Source organism: Polypterus senegalus, chromosome 4 (assembly GCF_016835505.1).
Source record: "Polypterus senegalus isolate Bchr_013 chromosome 4, ASM1683550v1, whole genome shotgun sequence".
In the NCBI taxonomy this organism is placed as follows: Eukaryota; Metazoa; Chordata; class Cladistia; order Polypteriformes; family Polypteridae; genus Polypterus; species Polypterus senegalus.
The window spans coordinates 133,171,597-133,189,373 of record NC_053157.1 but is presented as its reverse complement, the minus strand read 5'-3'; the positions used below and the strand labels follow the sequence as shown (position 1 = coordinate 133,189,373).

The window sequence follows — 17,777 nt, the reverse complement described above, 5'->3', positions numbered from 1 at the left end:
CCACATTCATGCTGGAAAAAATATTGCTCAATCTCAAGGACTTTGACGCCATCTCTACAATATATAAAATCATTTTAAAATCCCTCCCTTTAAAACATCCAAGAGGACACTGGGAAAAAGATCTCTTAATTAATATATCAGAAAAGGAGTGGAAAGTAGCAATGCAGAAAATTCACTCAAGCTTCATATGCACAAAGCATACAATTATACAACTCAAAATTATATATCGAGCACATCTGTCTCGACTAAAACTCTCTAAAATGTTTCCAGGGCATGATCCAACCTGCGAACGCTGCAAACTAGTTATAGCCTCACTGGGTCACATGTTCTGGTCCTGCACCAAATTAACATTATTCTGGACGAAAATTTTTAATTACCTTTCAGACAGTCCTGGTCTCACAATCCCTCCTAACCCATTAACAGCTGTGTTTGGGGTTCTTCCAGATGGGTTTAAGGTGGAGAAAGATAAACAAATTGTGATTGCATTCACTACACTTTTGGCACGCAGACTTATTCTGATAAACTGGAAGAACCCAAACTCTCCTCTTTTAAGTCAGTGGGAAACTGATGTGTTATACTATTTGAAACTGGAAAAAATCAAATACTCAGTTAGAGGATCCGTACAGACTTTTTTCAAAACATGGCAGGATCTAATCAGTAATATTTTAAAATAAGCTCATAAAGCACAAAGAATTTATTAATTTAGGTATGTTTACAGGTCTTAAATTTCACGCCATTTGGCTTGCGCTCTCTCTCAGGGGTGGGGATCGATTTGTTCTTAACTTAATTTTTCTTTTTGTAAAAACTTGATTGATTTGTATAGATTGTAATAAAATTAATAAAAAGGAACAAAAAAAAAATACTGTGCCTGCTGTCCTAACAGCACTAACAGAATTTCAAAAGATTTCTGGTCTCAGAATTAATTTGAATAAAAGTGAATTCTCAAACACACAATATTAGATTGGACACCTTCCCCTTTATCGTTGCAGATCAGTTTAAATACCTAGGGGTAAACATCACAAGTAAACATAAAGCTCTTTATCAACAAAATTTTCCCGTTTGTATGGAAAAAATGAAGCAAGATTTGCATAGATGGTTTACCCTTCATTTCACTTTAGCTGGAAGAATTAACATTGTCAAGATGAATATCCTTCCTAAGCTTCTTTTTCTATTTGAAAACATTCCAATATACATCAATAAATAATTTTTTAAGAAGTTAGATTCAACCATAACCTCATTTATTTGGAATTCAAAACATCCACATATCCTAAGGGCGACCCTACTAAAACGTAAGGTGGAAGGTGACATGGCTATACCTGACTTTCAATTTTATTACTGGGTGGCAAATATAAAAACCTGGACATTGACACAAATAGATGAACATACACAGGTGTGGTCCACAACAGAAACAAAATGCTGCAGTACTTCTTTATACTTACAACCCAATTGTCCTTCACTCACTCAGAATATGGAACCAATATAGGAAGAATTTTAAGATAGAGAAGGTTATATCTGTGGTACCTCTGCACAAGAACCACTTCTTTCCACCCTCTCAAACATATGCACTTCTTAATGTCTGGAAAACATTCAGGATTAAATCACTTAGAGATTTGTCTTTGCGTCCTATGAACAATTACACGCCACATTTAACTTTCCAGAAACACATTTCTTTTACTACCTTCAAATTAGAAACTTTGTTAAACAAAACTTGGCCAATTTTCCTCACGTCCCACCTACCGCTATGCCAAAAAAATATTAATCAGTCCCTTTCAAAGATCCAAGAGCACAATGGGAAAAGGATCTGTTACTCAACATCTCAGAAAAGGAGTGGAAGGTAGCAGTGCACAGAATTCACCTGAGCTCCATATGCGCAAAGCATACAATTATTCAACTTAAAATTATATATCAAGCATATCTGTCTCGTTTAAAATTGTCCAAAATGTTTCCAGGGCAAGGTCCAACCTTTGAACGTTGCAATCAAGTTCCAGCCTCACTGGGCCATATGTTTTGGGCCTGCACCAAATTAATATCATTCTGGACCAAAATATTTAAAGGCCTTTCAGACAACCTTGGTGTCACAATCCCTCCTAATCCATTAACAGCTGTGTTTGGTGTACTTCGAGATGGACTTAAACTGGAGAAGGACACACATATTGTGATTGCCATTACTTCAGTTTTGACACATAGGATTCTTCCAGTTGAGCAAGATAAGTCTAACTCACCTGTTTTAAGTATGTGGGTAACTGATGTTATATACTACTTGAAATTGGAAAAAATCTAATTTTCTCTTAGAGGATCTGTACAAAACTTTTTCAAAAATTGGCAGGATCTAATCAATAACATTTTAGAATACGCATTTAAATTGAAGAAGCAGATTATCTTCCCACTTTTTATTCTATGTAATTTTATTAATTTATTAATTTATCTATTTACTTATTTTTACTGTTTAAAATGCTGTCTTTCTCATGGGTGGAGTTCATGTGCATTTAGCCTAGTTTTGTTTTGCAGACTTGATTTGCTTATATGGAATGTTATTTGATTTTAATAAAATCAATAAAATGCAAAAAAAAGGAATATATCTGTCATTTTATATAGTTAGATGTGAATGTTTTCACAATTGGTTTTGTGTAAGTTTGTTTTTTCATTTGTGCCGTTGTTGTTTGGTATTAATTTTTTTGAATGGCATTCCTACATTATTTCATGGGATCAAAAATGACCACAACATTGTGACATCACACCTTGAGTATGACTTTACGTGTCAGTATTGACAGTGGGTATTTTCCCTACTGGAACTCAGTCTTCTTATCTTTACTAGAAAAGCCAGCGCCTATCATTTGGATGCCTTAACCTCATGGTAATTTTTAGTATTTTGATTTTGCATCTGTTGTTTGTGCTTTTGTACACCTTTTTTAAAATCCTTTATGTCTTGTCAGTATTGTGGTGTGAGCTTGTTAGAGTTTTAGGAACCCAATTAAAATTGGCTACTGATTTTTGAAGAAAAACACATAAAACCTGGCTAAGTGAAAAGATCAGCACTAAAAATATTTTATTTTTGCCATGATAGTATAATGAGGCATGCTATGGTGTTCGTGTTTGTACTGAGATCTTTGTAGGTTCCTCCAACATTTCAAAGATGTGTGTAGTAGGTTAACTAGAACCTCTAAACTGGCCCATGTTGATGATTGTATCTGTGAGTTTACCCTATGATAGATTGGAACATTATGTGGGTTTGATCCCACATTGGCGCACAATTATCCTGTAGTGGATAAGTGGGTTATATGATATGTAAAGATGGCATATAACACAAAGACCTGTAGGCAATAATGATGAAATCATTTGAAAGAGTGTAATATTCAGAAAAACAGGATGAAGGTCATTGTGTTCTGTTGAAGAAATGACAGAGACAGTTTTGTGCTCTTCTGTTAGAAATAACCTTGAATTCCTAAAAATGTTAAGAACCAAAACTTATTACTATAATATTACAAGAATTCAGTGACCTAGTCATATGCTTCCAGGAATGAGTTTCAAGAAGAGAAGTGCTGATAAACTTGTCATATCAAAACCATAGAAGTTCTAATATATTAATAGTGCATCTAGTGCATTAACCTCTGTAGCGTTAGACCTGAGCGTCACACAGGCTGTAAAAACAGTGTTAAAAGTGTTAGTCCTGAGTGACACTCAGGCAGCAGTACAGTTGCATCTCGTGTAAGACCTGAAGTTTATTCAGGCTGTAAAAGAGGCAACAGCATTAGTTCCTAGCGTTACTTGAGCAACGGTATTGGCATGTCTTGAGTAAGCGCCAGTCCCTAGCGTTACCCGGGCAATGGTATAGATGCGCCTTCTAATAAAACCGAAAGTGATTCTGATAAATCCAAAAGTGATGTTTGCATCATTCAAAAAGGTGCAGTGTGCTGTTCAAATTATTATTATTATTCATCATTATTATTATTTTTATTATTATACTTTCTATATTTCTGACTTTGTTCTTTTAGTGTTTTGCATGTTTTACCATAGAAAGTTGAAATTTAATAAAAATATAATTTTTTAAGCCAAAAAATGCAACACTTTCTACATGTTTTTAGAGAAAAAATATATAACGCTAAGGAGGTTAATGGATTAGTGAAGTGTACATTGCACAGATACTCAATAACATTATCTTTGTTTATTATTTGTATAAGAGTGTATATTTTTATGTTTATAATTTCACATTTAGATATAATTGTGTGACAAAGTTATGTTATCAGTATTGATTGTTAAAATAGCTGCTTACATGCACCTTATACCTGATGTCCTGGCTAAATTTCTCACCACGGCTTTGTTTATTCTGACCCCAAATGCTCCAAGTCTCTTATTCATTATCTCTCTCATCCTTTCATCACCATAGTTTAAATGTGGTGAGCGTACGGACCTAAGAATAGCTGCCATCACAACATCCAGGTGGACGCTACACATTGGTGGTGTTTGAAGTGGTTCCCCACTATCTAAACTGCTATGAGTAGGTTACATAATTGATATTAAATGTAATTAATTATTGCTATAGTATTATTTTTTGTTAATACAAAGTCACTTACAGTTTTCAGACTTCTTTAAATCTGGTTTCATCTTTAGCAATTCAATTTCAGTAAAAGTAGAAACAATATGGAGGGTTTATACTATTCAGCAACAACTGGAGGAGGCACTGTCTACAGACTTTTTATGATCATTGATCAGTACTCGGCAAAAGGAAGATTGATGCATCTCACCAAATAAAAGAAAATAAGAAGACAAATACAAAGTACAATACTGAACAAATACATTCATTAAAAGTCTTAGTACTACAATGGAATAGAAATTATTATAGGATAGGTTACATAGAGGCAGTGAGGATAGCACTACTGCTTCAAAGAATTTGAATTTAGGTTTCATTCCTCTCAAAACATTTTTTTCAGTGAGTTTGGTATATGATTATGTTTGCATTGCTCATCTTTTAGCACCTCTTTCCAAAGGCATGATTCTACTTTGTATAATTTCTAAACTGGAGCCAGTCAGAGTGTGGCAGTGTGTTTGAGCCAGAACTACAATGAACCGTTTTTCTTGGCTGCTATTACAGGGTATAGCTCCTTACAATGCTCCCCTATCACTTTAATTTTTACCCTTACATATGCCAAGAATTTTGATTGACATTGTAGTTTTAAACTATTAAGCACTGTTCAGCTGAAAAAAATACAATTTTTGATAAAGAAAATATACAGTTAATAAAAAATACCTTATATTATTCTTATATTTTTCTACGAAATAATTAAATATTCTCTTTAGGAAAGAAATGTTGAGAAATAAAATATGAAAAAAGGGTTGTGTGATAAATAAAATTATACAGCCAATATACTTTTTATTGTTAGACTAAGGAATTTAGGTATAGTTTCACCAGAACTGCTGAGTAACATGATTGCCATGATTCATAGCAAAGACTGTGAAAATCATTTTGCTCGACCCTGTCACATTCATCAGCTGAATAAAAGGCCATTACTTTTGCTCATTTCATTACTTGTCATCTGGTGGATATTGGCAGGTTTTGTAAGCTATTTTGGGCCAAGCTATCCAGCCTTGTTAAATTCCCTTCTGACCAATTTGGATGATACATTATACTCATGACCCAAGCTCAACTTTGCATAATTTTTCCTCTGGTTGTTCTTCTGTTTCACCTCATGCCTCATGCAAAATGTTCAGACATCACAGTGTTGCAGAGTACTTTATCTATGATAATGACTTGCATCCTCCCATACTTCATGTTACACTTTTAAAGGAGCATCTCATTAAAAATTAACAGTTAGCAAGTCTTTTGTCTTGAAACTACTTTCACTTACATCTTGTTTAAAACCTGTCTTGCAGGGATACTGACTCATAATATAGGCCTTGAGGAGAATATATATATATATATATATATATAGTCACAAAAGCCACAAAGAGCCATAGCAAGGTTTGGGGCAGCCACCCTATATTTGGTTTCCTGGCTGCAAATTGTAGTAGTTTTAAATTATAGCACTGCTGTGCACAAAAACAAGTCCAAAACAGAACTGAAGGAATGGGGAAAAGGTGGAGGCTTTTAAAGGGGAAGACAGAAAGTGAGATCAAAGGGGTCAGGCTCATGAAGGTCTTCAGCCATAGGTTCGAGCCCGGACATGACATCACAGGGGCCGGAGCCGGCAAAGTCTTCTTCCATAGGCTCGGTCCCAGAAGTGACGTCAAGCGAGCCAGGTGGAATCTGTTCTGGTCTGAAGGAAAGGGAGAAAAAGAGTCAGTGCACTCTGCCACATCCAGGTAGGAATCGGAACTGCCCTTACTCAAGCCCTTTAGCCTCCTCCCATGCGCACGTGTGTGACAATATATAGTAATAAATGACCTTGCACAAAAAAAAGACTTCTACAAAACAGAAAAGGGTTTGGGGACCGTCCCCATATATTGTCGTCCAGTTTTCGTCAGGTTTTCTGTAGGCGAAAAGAGATTCAGGTAAGCACCACGTGATTAGCCTTTGTCTCGCGATATTTCACTCACCTTTAGGCTCTTTGACTGCCTCCAACTCGCATGTGTGTGACACGACCCCCCCCTCAGCCCAAACCCAACCGATCAGGCAATCTGCACCGAGAGGTCGTGGACATGGGACAGAGCATCTGCGTTGGCCTGCAAGGAACCTCTGCAATAAGTAACACTATAACGATAAGGTTGAAGATCCAAAAACCACCTAGTGACGTGAGGATTTGACTCCCAATGAGGAGACAACCACTGCAAAGAGGCATGGTCCGTCACCAGAGTAAATTCACGCCCCAATAGTGTAGTACCTTAATGACGTGATAGCCCACTTAATTGCCAAGGCTTCCCGCTCCACCGCAGCATACTTAGTCTCCCGCTCCAGTAGTTTCCGGCTCAGATACATAACGGGGTGTTCAGTACCGTCAACACATTGGCTCAGCACGGCACCCAATCCTGTGACCGATGCGTCAGTCTGGAGAATAAAAGGAATAGAAAAGTCAGGAGATTTCAATACAGGTGCTGACGTAAGGGCCAATTTTAAGTCACTGAATGCTTTATCGACCAATTCATCCCATACAATTTTTAAAGGTGCTCGTTTCTTTGTTAAATTAGATAAGGGCGTAGCGATTTCCGAGAAATGCGGTACAAAACGGCTATAGTAACTGGCCAATCCCAAAAATGCTTGTACTTGTCGATTATTTATCGGACGGGGCCAATTCAGGATGGCATCAATTTTAAGACATTGTGGTTTAACAACACCCCCACCCAATAGGTTACCTAAATATTTGGCTTCTCTTAATCCAAAGAAACATTTCTTCAGATTAATACGAAGCCCGGCTGACGTTAGCGTGGAGAGAACTGTTTGAACCTGCCATACATGATCCTTCCATGTGCAGGAATAAATGATGACATCATCCAGGTAGGCGGCACAATATGAATTGTGGGGCCACAGCAGTGTGTGTATAGATTTTGCAAAAATCTCAAGTAAACTTTTTTCACGTTGTCATTATGGGGTGTTGTGTGTAGAATTCTGAGGAAAAAAAATGAATTTAATCCATTTTGGAATAAGGCTGTAACATAACAAAATGTGGAAAAAGTGATGCGCTGTGAATACTTTCCCGATGCACTGTATGTCAGATAGTGACATACAGAAGCAGCATACAATTTTTTTCCATGATATTTCCATTAAGTAGCATTTCTAAAATATAATTAGGTCTAATTAGAATAAACACCAAAAGGGCAGATACACCAAGCAAGAAACGCCACCACATAAATAAAAAAGAGAGGAATTACTGTGGTTTCCTAAGATTTTTTTTTTCACTGAGTTAAATGTCTTAATTTTTTTAACCATTCAAACCTATGCCTTGTGGCAGCAGTCTGGTGGTTCAATGGTTAGAGTTACCATTTCTGGAATGTCCGACCTTTGCCCATGTAGTGATGCACATTCTCCAACTGTCTTTTTGGTTTTCCTCCAAATACCCTAGTTCACCTCAGCAAAGTGGGCTAGAAAATTAATAATGAATAGGTGAATATCTTTATCAGTTTTTGGTTACATATGCAATGCATTCATGAACAAAATGCTCTGGAATTGACTCTGTACTTTAGCAGCATAAGGTTGGAGCCTGCCTCGATCAGGGTACAGGACCTTCACCTGACCCCTACTCATCCAATCAAGACACTGACATGCCTTCTGAAAAAGCTGCTTCATTTTGGCAACTTTTGAACCCAGGACTGAAGTTCAGGAATGCTAGCACCTTGCATCCCATGTGAACAGAATAACAGGTTTCAGCATTGCTAATGTAATTAAAATGTTTTCTGTAATAACCAATTACTATTTAAAATGATTAACTAAGTATAAGCTAAGAGAGTTTACCATTAGGACACTGAAAGAATGGCTGTTGAAAATAAATATAGTTTTGCAGTCATATGTGAATATTAAATTAAAAATCAGTCATTTCATGCGGTAATAGCCATTTGAAACAATAGTAATGTAATTCTAAATCAATTTAATGATATCTTGATAAAAAAGGTATCAATTTCTATCAAAAACGTGTCTAGACTTTTGTCTGGTAGTATAGAGGTAAAACATTTTAAGATACATTAAGAGGTGATTTGATTAAATGAAATTAAGTGACAAAAGAAGTCAGAGCATGGGGTCACAGATGAAAACTATTAAGGTTATATTTAACACAATGTTAGAAAGTTATTTTTCACACAGATAGCCATAAACACATGGAATAAGTCAACAAGTAGTGTGGTAGACAGTTGTACACTGGGAGCCTTCAAAACTTAACTTGATGTCATTTTGGAGAAATTACTGTAAATGACAAGGATTGATGAGCTTGTTAGGCTGAATGGCCTATTCTTATCAAAATTGTTCTACAGTACAGTAATCCTACTGTAGCTGATCCTCGTGTCGACTTATTTTGAGGGCCAGGGAGAGAACAGATGTTAGAAACTTAATCTTTACTTGAAGAATAATATTAGAAGCCTACAACAAGATCATACTGACCAAAACAGAAACTTTTTATGTATCTCAGTGTGTTCTGCCAAATGTTAATAGCTCAAATTTGGTGGGAACCACCATTATTATTATTATTATTATTATTATTTAATAATAATAATAATAATAATAATAATAGGCTTATTGCTGACCTGTCATCCATAGAGAAATCATAGTTTTTTATTATTTTTAATTTGTACTTGCAGTCAAATCATGTGTGCATACTCATTTTATTGATGATTCTAAAAAAAGCCCAAGACTGATTAAGGGTGTGATGGTATTCCTTGCAAGTGTCTGGCATCTCATTCACAAATGGCTCCTACCATATGCCTGTTGTTGAAGTGAAATCATTAGGCTAGAGAAGCTGATGAATGCATGTAATTTGTGCATTACTAGTTTAGGTTTTACAAAGTTTTTCAAAGCTAATTTGAACAATATTTGAAGTAAGGGATAAAAAAAATATTGTTACCAGATGCACAATAGTGATCCATGGCTAACTGGCCAGGTAAGGCATTCTGACAGCACTTTATTCCCCTGTGCTTTTGTGCTCCTTCTCTAATTTAAGACAGCAGGTGATCATAAAAACTATCTGCATGTCTAGAGTGTTCGAGTTCATATATAAAGTTTACACTTAAGAAAATAATTCTGTTTTTATGCTGGTGCTTCATGATACTTCCTTTGTTTGGTATCCCCGTGGGCTGATCGCTTACTGCCCGATTTACCTACACTGTAGGTCCTTCTTCCTTTACATGATCTACCTCATTAGTAGCCCTTCTGTTCTATGAAACTCATTACAGTAGATATATTTTTATAAAATATTCTATTCTGTACTTGTTTTCCTTTCTACTATGTGAGCTAGACAGTTTCAGGAAAATTGCCATGTGGTATTAGAACAAATCTGTATTTTTCTGTGGTGTTAAATCTTAATGAGCTTGAAGCTGTTTATTCCTCAAATTTTTAGTTCCAGCCAATCACCATAGCATCCATTCCAACAAAGACTGTGCGGTGATTCCCTAGGCTTACAAAGACTTTTGCAAAAGTTGTGCTGTATTCCATGTCCTGTATGTATTTAACAAAACAGATCACACTCTGGGAAAGTTACTGTACAGTATGTCTCTTAAGAAGGCTTGAAATGGTGCTAAATTACAGTAGAAATTATCATCAAGGACTTAATGGTCTACTCACAATCGTAAAAATGTTATGTTGTATTGCTTTATGTTAATACTGGACAGTCAAGCATTGAACCTCATGGTGTAGCATTGCCCTATTTGACATGTTTCAAGTATCACAAGTACTCAGGATTTTTCTGCCGAGCTGAAATGTAAGAAGTGCTAATTCATCTTGAAAATGGCCTACATCATATTAACTTAGACAAAAGGGGTTAGAAATTTGTAATGGGACATACTGTATGCATTTCAAACATCTTATCTCAAAAATGTCACTATAAAATCTTATATAGAATTATGAATTTGAAATACACACTATGATTAAGTTTATCAATATTTTGTATGTAAAGTATATGCAGAGTTTTATTTTTGCCTGAGTATATACATGCAATACTCTTTTTATATATTTATGATTATAATCATTAAGAGACCTTTTGTATACACCTGTATTGTTTTCATTATTTATCCATGATAACCATTTGCTGTTGTCTTACATATTTGTCTTTTGCTTTCTTCAAAGCATGATGGTAATTTGTGGCCTATTGGAGGGACACGTCAATTACCAGCTGTGAGTAAAAATTCCAAGGCAGGTACCATTGCTTTACTTCCAATCCAACAACAGAAAAGCAGACCTACAGAGTACAGACAGGTGGGTTGAATGCAAAAACGCTAACGCCTTACTATGTTTTGCAAAATTTTCATCTCTAGGTTATATTTGATATGTAATGCAGCAAGTCAGACTACTCCTTTTAGAATTAAAAGAAGTAATTCTCGATTCATTTTGCAGGGCCTCTCTCTTTGGGTTTATTAAAGGTCATAGGTTGGCAATACTAAGTAAAAACACCAATATATACAACACCAAACTACACCAATATAGACAATGAAGACGCTAGTTTCAAAAATATAATGCATTTGTGTAAAATAATTTAGGAACTACTAAAGAACATAGTGGAGATTGTGCTTGCCTTATTTAATTAACAAACTAAAATAACACAATAAAATTAAATAGATAAAAACATGATATACCATAAACAATCCCCCTTTGTCAAGAGGATACCGATCAGATTCAGGAAAAATATAAGGCGGCATATTTCAGCAATTTTCAAAATGGCAGAACACATTATTCTTGACCTAAGGAAGTCAAATAAATTTTTTTTAAGAACATGTTATTCTGTAGGTTCTCTAGTGGTATATTATGATGCTAGTCCGCCTTTAATTTGAGTAGAACCTGACTGTTGGAGAAATACAATATGTAAATACATATATTTTCTTTAAGCAAGTGTGTTAAGGCAATGTAAATATTGTTTGATGTTCCTGGAACCTAGATTGATTTTAACCAACTGTCGGTTCTACACATCTTACCAAATATGGTTGCTTGATTTTTGACAAATATATCGCAATATTGTATTACTCACTTCAATGGAGACACATGGATTACATAGACTATTACAATGAAGGTGAGCAAGCCCCACCAGGTAGAAAAATACTTATTGACTTGCGCAATCCACTCAATAATTTCAGTGAAATCAGTTATAGAGACTGTTTCTGGATGTGCAAACAAAAGGACATGAGTCCAGACATGAGTCCAGATTGGTGTTGCTGTCACAAAGAGGAGGGACTATAACCCCAGCTCTCCAAGTTTTATGGTTCTTAGCATATGGTACCTTTCATCATGAAAAGGGTGGCTTATGTGTTGTTAATAAGGCAATAGTGTGTAGAGTAGTCAATAAAGCCTTAAGGGCAATCTGTGAACTGAAGAGTCATTATATCACGTTCCCAGAAGCTGCAGACCAAGTTCTCTACAAATTACAATTCTGTGAATATGGGACCCCCCCCCCAAGAGTAATTGGCTGCATTGACAGATGCCAATTTTCCATCATGTGTCCTTCAACACCAGATGCTGAGGAGTACAGGAATCTCAAGAACTGATTTTCCCTTAAGGTTCAGGGTATATGCACTCCACATTTACAGTTCTCAAACAGTGTTGCACACTGGAAAGGTGCAACTCATGATGCCAGGATTTTACTGTACAACTCTTTTTATGCTCATCTTTAAAAGGTGACCGTGGTGGGATTTTACTTGATGATAGTGGGTATGCTCAGAGCAACTTCTTATTCACACTACACTTGAATACAGCAGCATTAAAAATGAGCCTGTAGAGTGAATGTTCAGTTTAAGGAAGAATTGTTACCATCACCTATGGAACACATTGCCATTTACACCAAGAAGATGTTGTGTTGTCATCATTACAACAACTGTCATTCAAAATTATCTGAGGCAGCACAGCTTCCCCAGATCCTCCAGTGTAGTGTGATGACCAACCATATGCCCCCACTGTTGAGTCCAAGAATGACAGACATGAACTGGATTTCAGAGACGCCTTTTCTCTAAGGCAGTTTTCTACCTAAATGAACAAATAGACACTGTGATGACTTTTTTGGTATTTTTTTTTTCTCTGCTTGTGATGTTTAATGTTGGAACATTTAATTTTTGTGTAGTTGAACATGACACATGCAGCGAATGTCGACAATTTCTTTCTAGTTGATTAGATGTGTTGTTGTGATGATGAAACTACAAAGTAGAATGATGAATGGTTTGTCCAGATGGCAAATGTTTAATTTATAGGTTGATGTATTGGTCACCAAAGCTGCAAGTGACATGTGGAGCAAATTCATATCTACAGTATTCTGTTGCATTTCTCTCTGCTCCACCTTAATGCTCAATGCTTAATTAATGATTAATGCTTGAGCATTTTCATTTTCAATTCATTCTCCTCTTTTAGGTATTTTGCACTGCACACTCCCCCACCATAACCTATCACCTGTGGGGGAGGAGCTACAGCTTTAAATTCGTCAAAAATTTCTATCTCCTGTTTTCAACGGATCTCAACGTTTTAGGGTCTCCTGATACCAAAAAACATTGATATCTCGATGGTGGGTGTGTGTCTGTCTGTGTGTCACAGTTTCTTTACGATGGTCTAGAGCTAAAATGGCGGGATGTAAAAATGCCAAACTTGAAACTTAAGCCTGTTCTGAAATGACAGTGTGCTGATTAGTTTTTGAGCCAAATCATGCAAGAGAAAGAGACATTCTAGAGGAACCCTCAAAAAAAGTAATTCTGCAATTAATTATGAATTCTTCTTGTCAATTTCTATAGTAATGATCTCTTTCATGATCAGAAAGATCAGCATCAGAGCGGTAAATAATTACCAAAATGTTAGGGTGCAAAGCCTTCTGATGCTCATGTGTGAATTTTTTTTTTACTCTGAAGACTGGAAATGGCAACAACCTCCCTCTCTACAGAGAAAAGTAGACTGAACCATGTCTCTTCAGATCTGTTCACGTTACTTTCTTGTAGGTGACTACAGCCTAAATAAAATCACTGTTGTCAAATTAATACATTTTCCCATGGAAGGTAGTGCAGTAAGTCTCACAGTAAAGAGTATATAATGATAAAGGACGTCTCCGCCAATGTGGAATATACTGTACATACCCAAATTAGGTTTTCCATATCTATGAACTATCTCAACGAGACAATTATGAACCTGCTGGCTTCTTATGGCTCACTTTTAAAATCCAGCACCTCATCTTCTTTCTCCCAGCAACCCCTTACTGAAGGCATTGTGCTCCTGGGGCTACTGGGAATTGTAGTCCATTTCAAGTAACACTGATACAGTGTGAATTATCTCAATGGTCATCATCTGTTATACCCTCCAAAGTTTGCTGTTTATTCCTGACTGCAAGTAATTTAACTGGCCAGGCACTTCTTTTATGGTGGTCCATCACCAGTCTTAAGCTTCTCCCTTTGGGCCAGTACAGTATTCTTGTTGAAATTATTTTCATGTTTTTCCACAGGAACCTAAGAAACCACTTAAATATGATTTATTCAAAGCATTTTCATAAAAGAGTGTAGGACTGTGAATAATAAAGACTCTTACCTGTACTTCTTGTACTGTCCTTTCAGCACTATTTTCATCTGCATTGTATTCATTGAAGATGAAAGTATGGGCATTTTTTTTATTTAACTGCAGATGTATGTTATTTTATCTTATCTGTATTGACACTATTTGATGCAAGAGTTCATCCTTTTCTTTTTTTCTCTTTCAATTGTTTTTTTTTTTTGTTTTGTTTTGTTTTTCCACAATTTCCACAAGATGGTGGGCTTTTTGTGATTTGTTCCACCATTAATAAGCACCTTCAGGTCAGTACGAGATATCAAAGGCTGCATAGTTAAGTAGTAATTAATCCATATTTAAGATGTGTTTCAAGAAAACAATTTTGCGGCATTTCTAGATTATGTCATACTGAGAACCCTGTCTGGGAAAAGACCATTAAATTTATATGAAAAATTAATTTATTTAACCGACTGACTGAAAATTATGTTGTACAATGTGACACATGTAGGTAGAGAGTGCCCTGGAAATAATTACTCCATGGTCACCATTTCTTGCCTCGCATTTCGCGTCATCCTACTTTTACACAGATCTTTGTAGATACGGAACATATATGAAATGTACTATATATTATGTACTCTATATAATTCAAGTCACTTCATACCCAGATAAACAGAATTGAGCTGGGAGAACTTTGTGTACAACTAAAGCTGCATTGGTGAGGAATGGGATAGCAGGGTGCCATCTACCAGGGCTGATCAACACATTTCTAAAACAAAATACGCTGATGAGGAGGTGTGAGGGAATTTAAGTTGGTGTGGCAGTTTTTTCATGGCTTCATTGTTAAATGCTTGTTCGGTTAGCTGAGGGAACCTGTCAAGATTTCCAGTGTACTTGTATTCTTATGCTTATGCATTTGTGTTATTTTTGGCTTCCATTGAAGGTGCAAAATTGTGTTTTGACCAAGCTTTTTAATATTCCATTTCATGTATTTATTGTCAGAATATATTATTATTATATTATTACTATTATTATGGTCTGTATTCTTCAGTGTTTGTGTAGATGTTTTTGATTACAGATGTGATGCATCAGCTATTGTATTGAAATGTAATGAAACCAGATGCCATATTAGTTTGCATAAACATTACAAGCAGAGAGTTTTTTAGCTATTGGTTGTTTCATAAGATATTCGAAGACTAATTTCCTCAACAAGGAGATACTGATGCACAGTATTTTTACATAATAAAATGTATCCTGAGCATATTTAGTATGGTATGTTCACTGTGCATAATGAATGTTTCAGTGTAACTAGTCATTTGCTATATAAAAACTCTTAAAATACAGGTCACATTTTTAGTGACTTGCTAATTTTACTGTTTTCATTATTGACTTTAGTTAGTGTTTGGCACCTTTATACTTAATTTCAATATTTTACTAAGCTAACTGAAAATCAAACACTGTTAGTGATCGTTCACTTAATTTCAGTCAGAAATATTGTACAGCTATATGCATTAAATGCAAGATTATTAATGGCTTTTTTTACTTAAACAGCTCAATGAAAACTCAGAAATGTCCCTTGCTACGTGTCAAGAAGGTCATGAACAGAATGCCAGTTGCAACGTAAAGGAAAAAGCTAATATTTTGTCCGACTGCTTGAAAATCAAAGAAGATCACACAACAAATCTAAAAAATGTGAAACAGAAAACAGTTGCAACTTGCCATGTACAAAGTGATCCATCACATAGCATTGCATATCAAAGGAAGATCAACAAGCAAAATCAATCAGCAAGCAAATCAAAATGTTCTCCCGAGCTGCATCTTCCTCCCAAGTTTTTACAGGAGCTTAATGCGGTATTAACTAAAGGTAATAGGACTAACAAAGAGTAACTACAGTATATGTGAAGTTAAGTATGTAAAGAACTCAAAAAATGATCAGTTGCAAGCTGTATTGACTTTCTGGACAGTGCCTATTAGAGAACAGTATACAGTGTTAAGAAATAAAATGGGAAGAAAATATAAGTTTTTAGTGCAGTGCAGGGATTGTTCCTGTCTTGTGCCAAGTGTTTGCTAGGATGGGCTTCAGCTGCTCCTCGGCCCTGCCCTGAATAAGCGGGCTTGGAAGATGGATGGATTCTAAGCATTTCCTTATAAACTGGAAGGAAAATCATTCAGACATAGGAGATGTCACTGCACCATTAAAATCGTCTCTTCTGCATCATGAACCAACAGTTAGATGATCATAAAATGTCAAATGAAAGACTTATATACTCTGGCATTTTCTAAACTTAAAAGAATCAATTTGTTAATAAAGAAAACAGAAATAAATCTCTAACTAATATACAGTAAACAGAAAACAAACATCTGGAGGCCCAATGACCTTGAGAAAAGGCACAAAGTCGAAGACTGAGAATGAAACTTTGGTGTAAAAGTTTGATTGGCATATGTTTTTTGCCATAGAATTTAAACAATGTTTTTTAATTAATGAATAATTAAATGATTTGAAATGGAAATAAAGTTGTTCAAACACCAATTTACACATTTACTTGAGTGATGCTAGTTGTAATCTCAAGTATTTAAACAAATGAACACAGCTTTTAATAAAGAGGCAGGGTCTCCTGATTAGGTTACGCTCCTAAAATAAAATACCTGCTGAAAGCAAGCCAATCGCAGTGGGGCAGGTGGGATGATAAACCAATCAGAACTGCAGTGCTGTAGTTGTAGCTTAAAAATAGTACATGCAGCTTTTAGGACTTTATGCCATAAAAAAGACTGAAAACAGCATGTTTTCAAATACCTTAATGTAATAAAATATATCAGTTCTAAAATACATTTGCTTCTCAAATGTAGGTCCCACTTTTTTAATAAACATGGGTGTAAAGGCATGTGTATGGCTGCTTATTTCAACAAACCATAGACGACTTGCTTAACAAAGCTGAGAGTCTTAGTACAAAATGAATTGGATGTTATTATTATTTTTAACTAGCCTTATGTCATTAAGGAAATGTTTTTCTTATGTCCTTAAATAATCTATTATCGTCCATATAAGCAGGACAGAGGTTACTAAATGGGGGTAAGATAACATAATGTGCTATTTATTATTTCACAGTAAGTCAAACACTGAACTCATGAAACTGCAACTGCTTGAGAACCAACAGATACTATTGACCTGCACATTTAATGCTAATTTTATACGTGTGGACTCTCAGATACATATACAAATTAAACTGTCCTATTAAGTGACCAATAATGCGTACGCACAAATGATGACCAATAGGCTTCATGTTTCCATGATGAGTGTAAGGAATCATGTGATGCACCCTTTTAAATCTGTCCCATCCAAGTGTGTATCAAGTACACCAAGGCTGCTAGTACTATTAGAGACTTTTTAAATGTTGTGCTTAATTTACTACTAGTGTATTTGTGTGCAGTAGTTGTTTCTATTCATTCGTTTTTAGGACATTTTGTATATAATGTAAAGAAATCTGGCAAGCTCATTAGTAATCATATATTTACTGTATGTCCCTTTGAATAAAGCTCATCAACAATAAGTAGTGTCATTTTTGATAAAAGAAATTAAACTGCCATAATGTAGTTAGAAGAACATATGATTGAAATGCATTAAAAGCTGAAATAAAATCATAAAATAATGAAATCTTAGGATTCACAGGACCCTTTAACCAGTATTTCTTTTGATGTATGAACTCAGCTA

At 35.5% G+C, this 17,777-nt stretch overlaps 1 protein-coding gene across 1 annotated transcript in view; it reads left to right on the top strand.

The window, feature by feature from the left end:
* Positions 1-17,006, top strand: part of zmp:0000000660 (arf-GAP with Rho-GAP domain, ANK repeat and PH domain-containing protein 2) — a 446,729-nt gene extending 429,723 nt beyond the window's left edge. Inside the window, exons 32-33 of the mRNA XM_039751270.1 lie at positions 10,697-10,825; positions 15,620-17,006. Coding sequence (XP_039607204.1) covers positions 10,697-10,825; positions 15,620-15,955 — 465 coding nt within the window. The 3' untranslated portion in view covers positions 15,956-17,006. The remainder of the gene's footprint in view (positions 1-10,696; positions 10,826-15,619) is intronic.
* Positions 17,007-17,777: the final 771 nt, after the last annotated feature.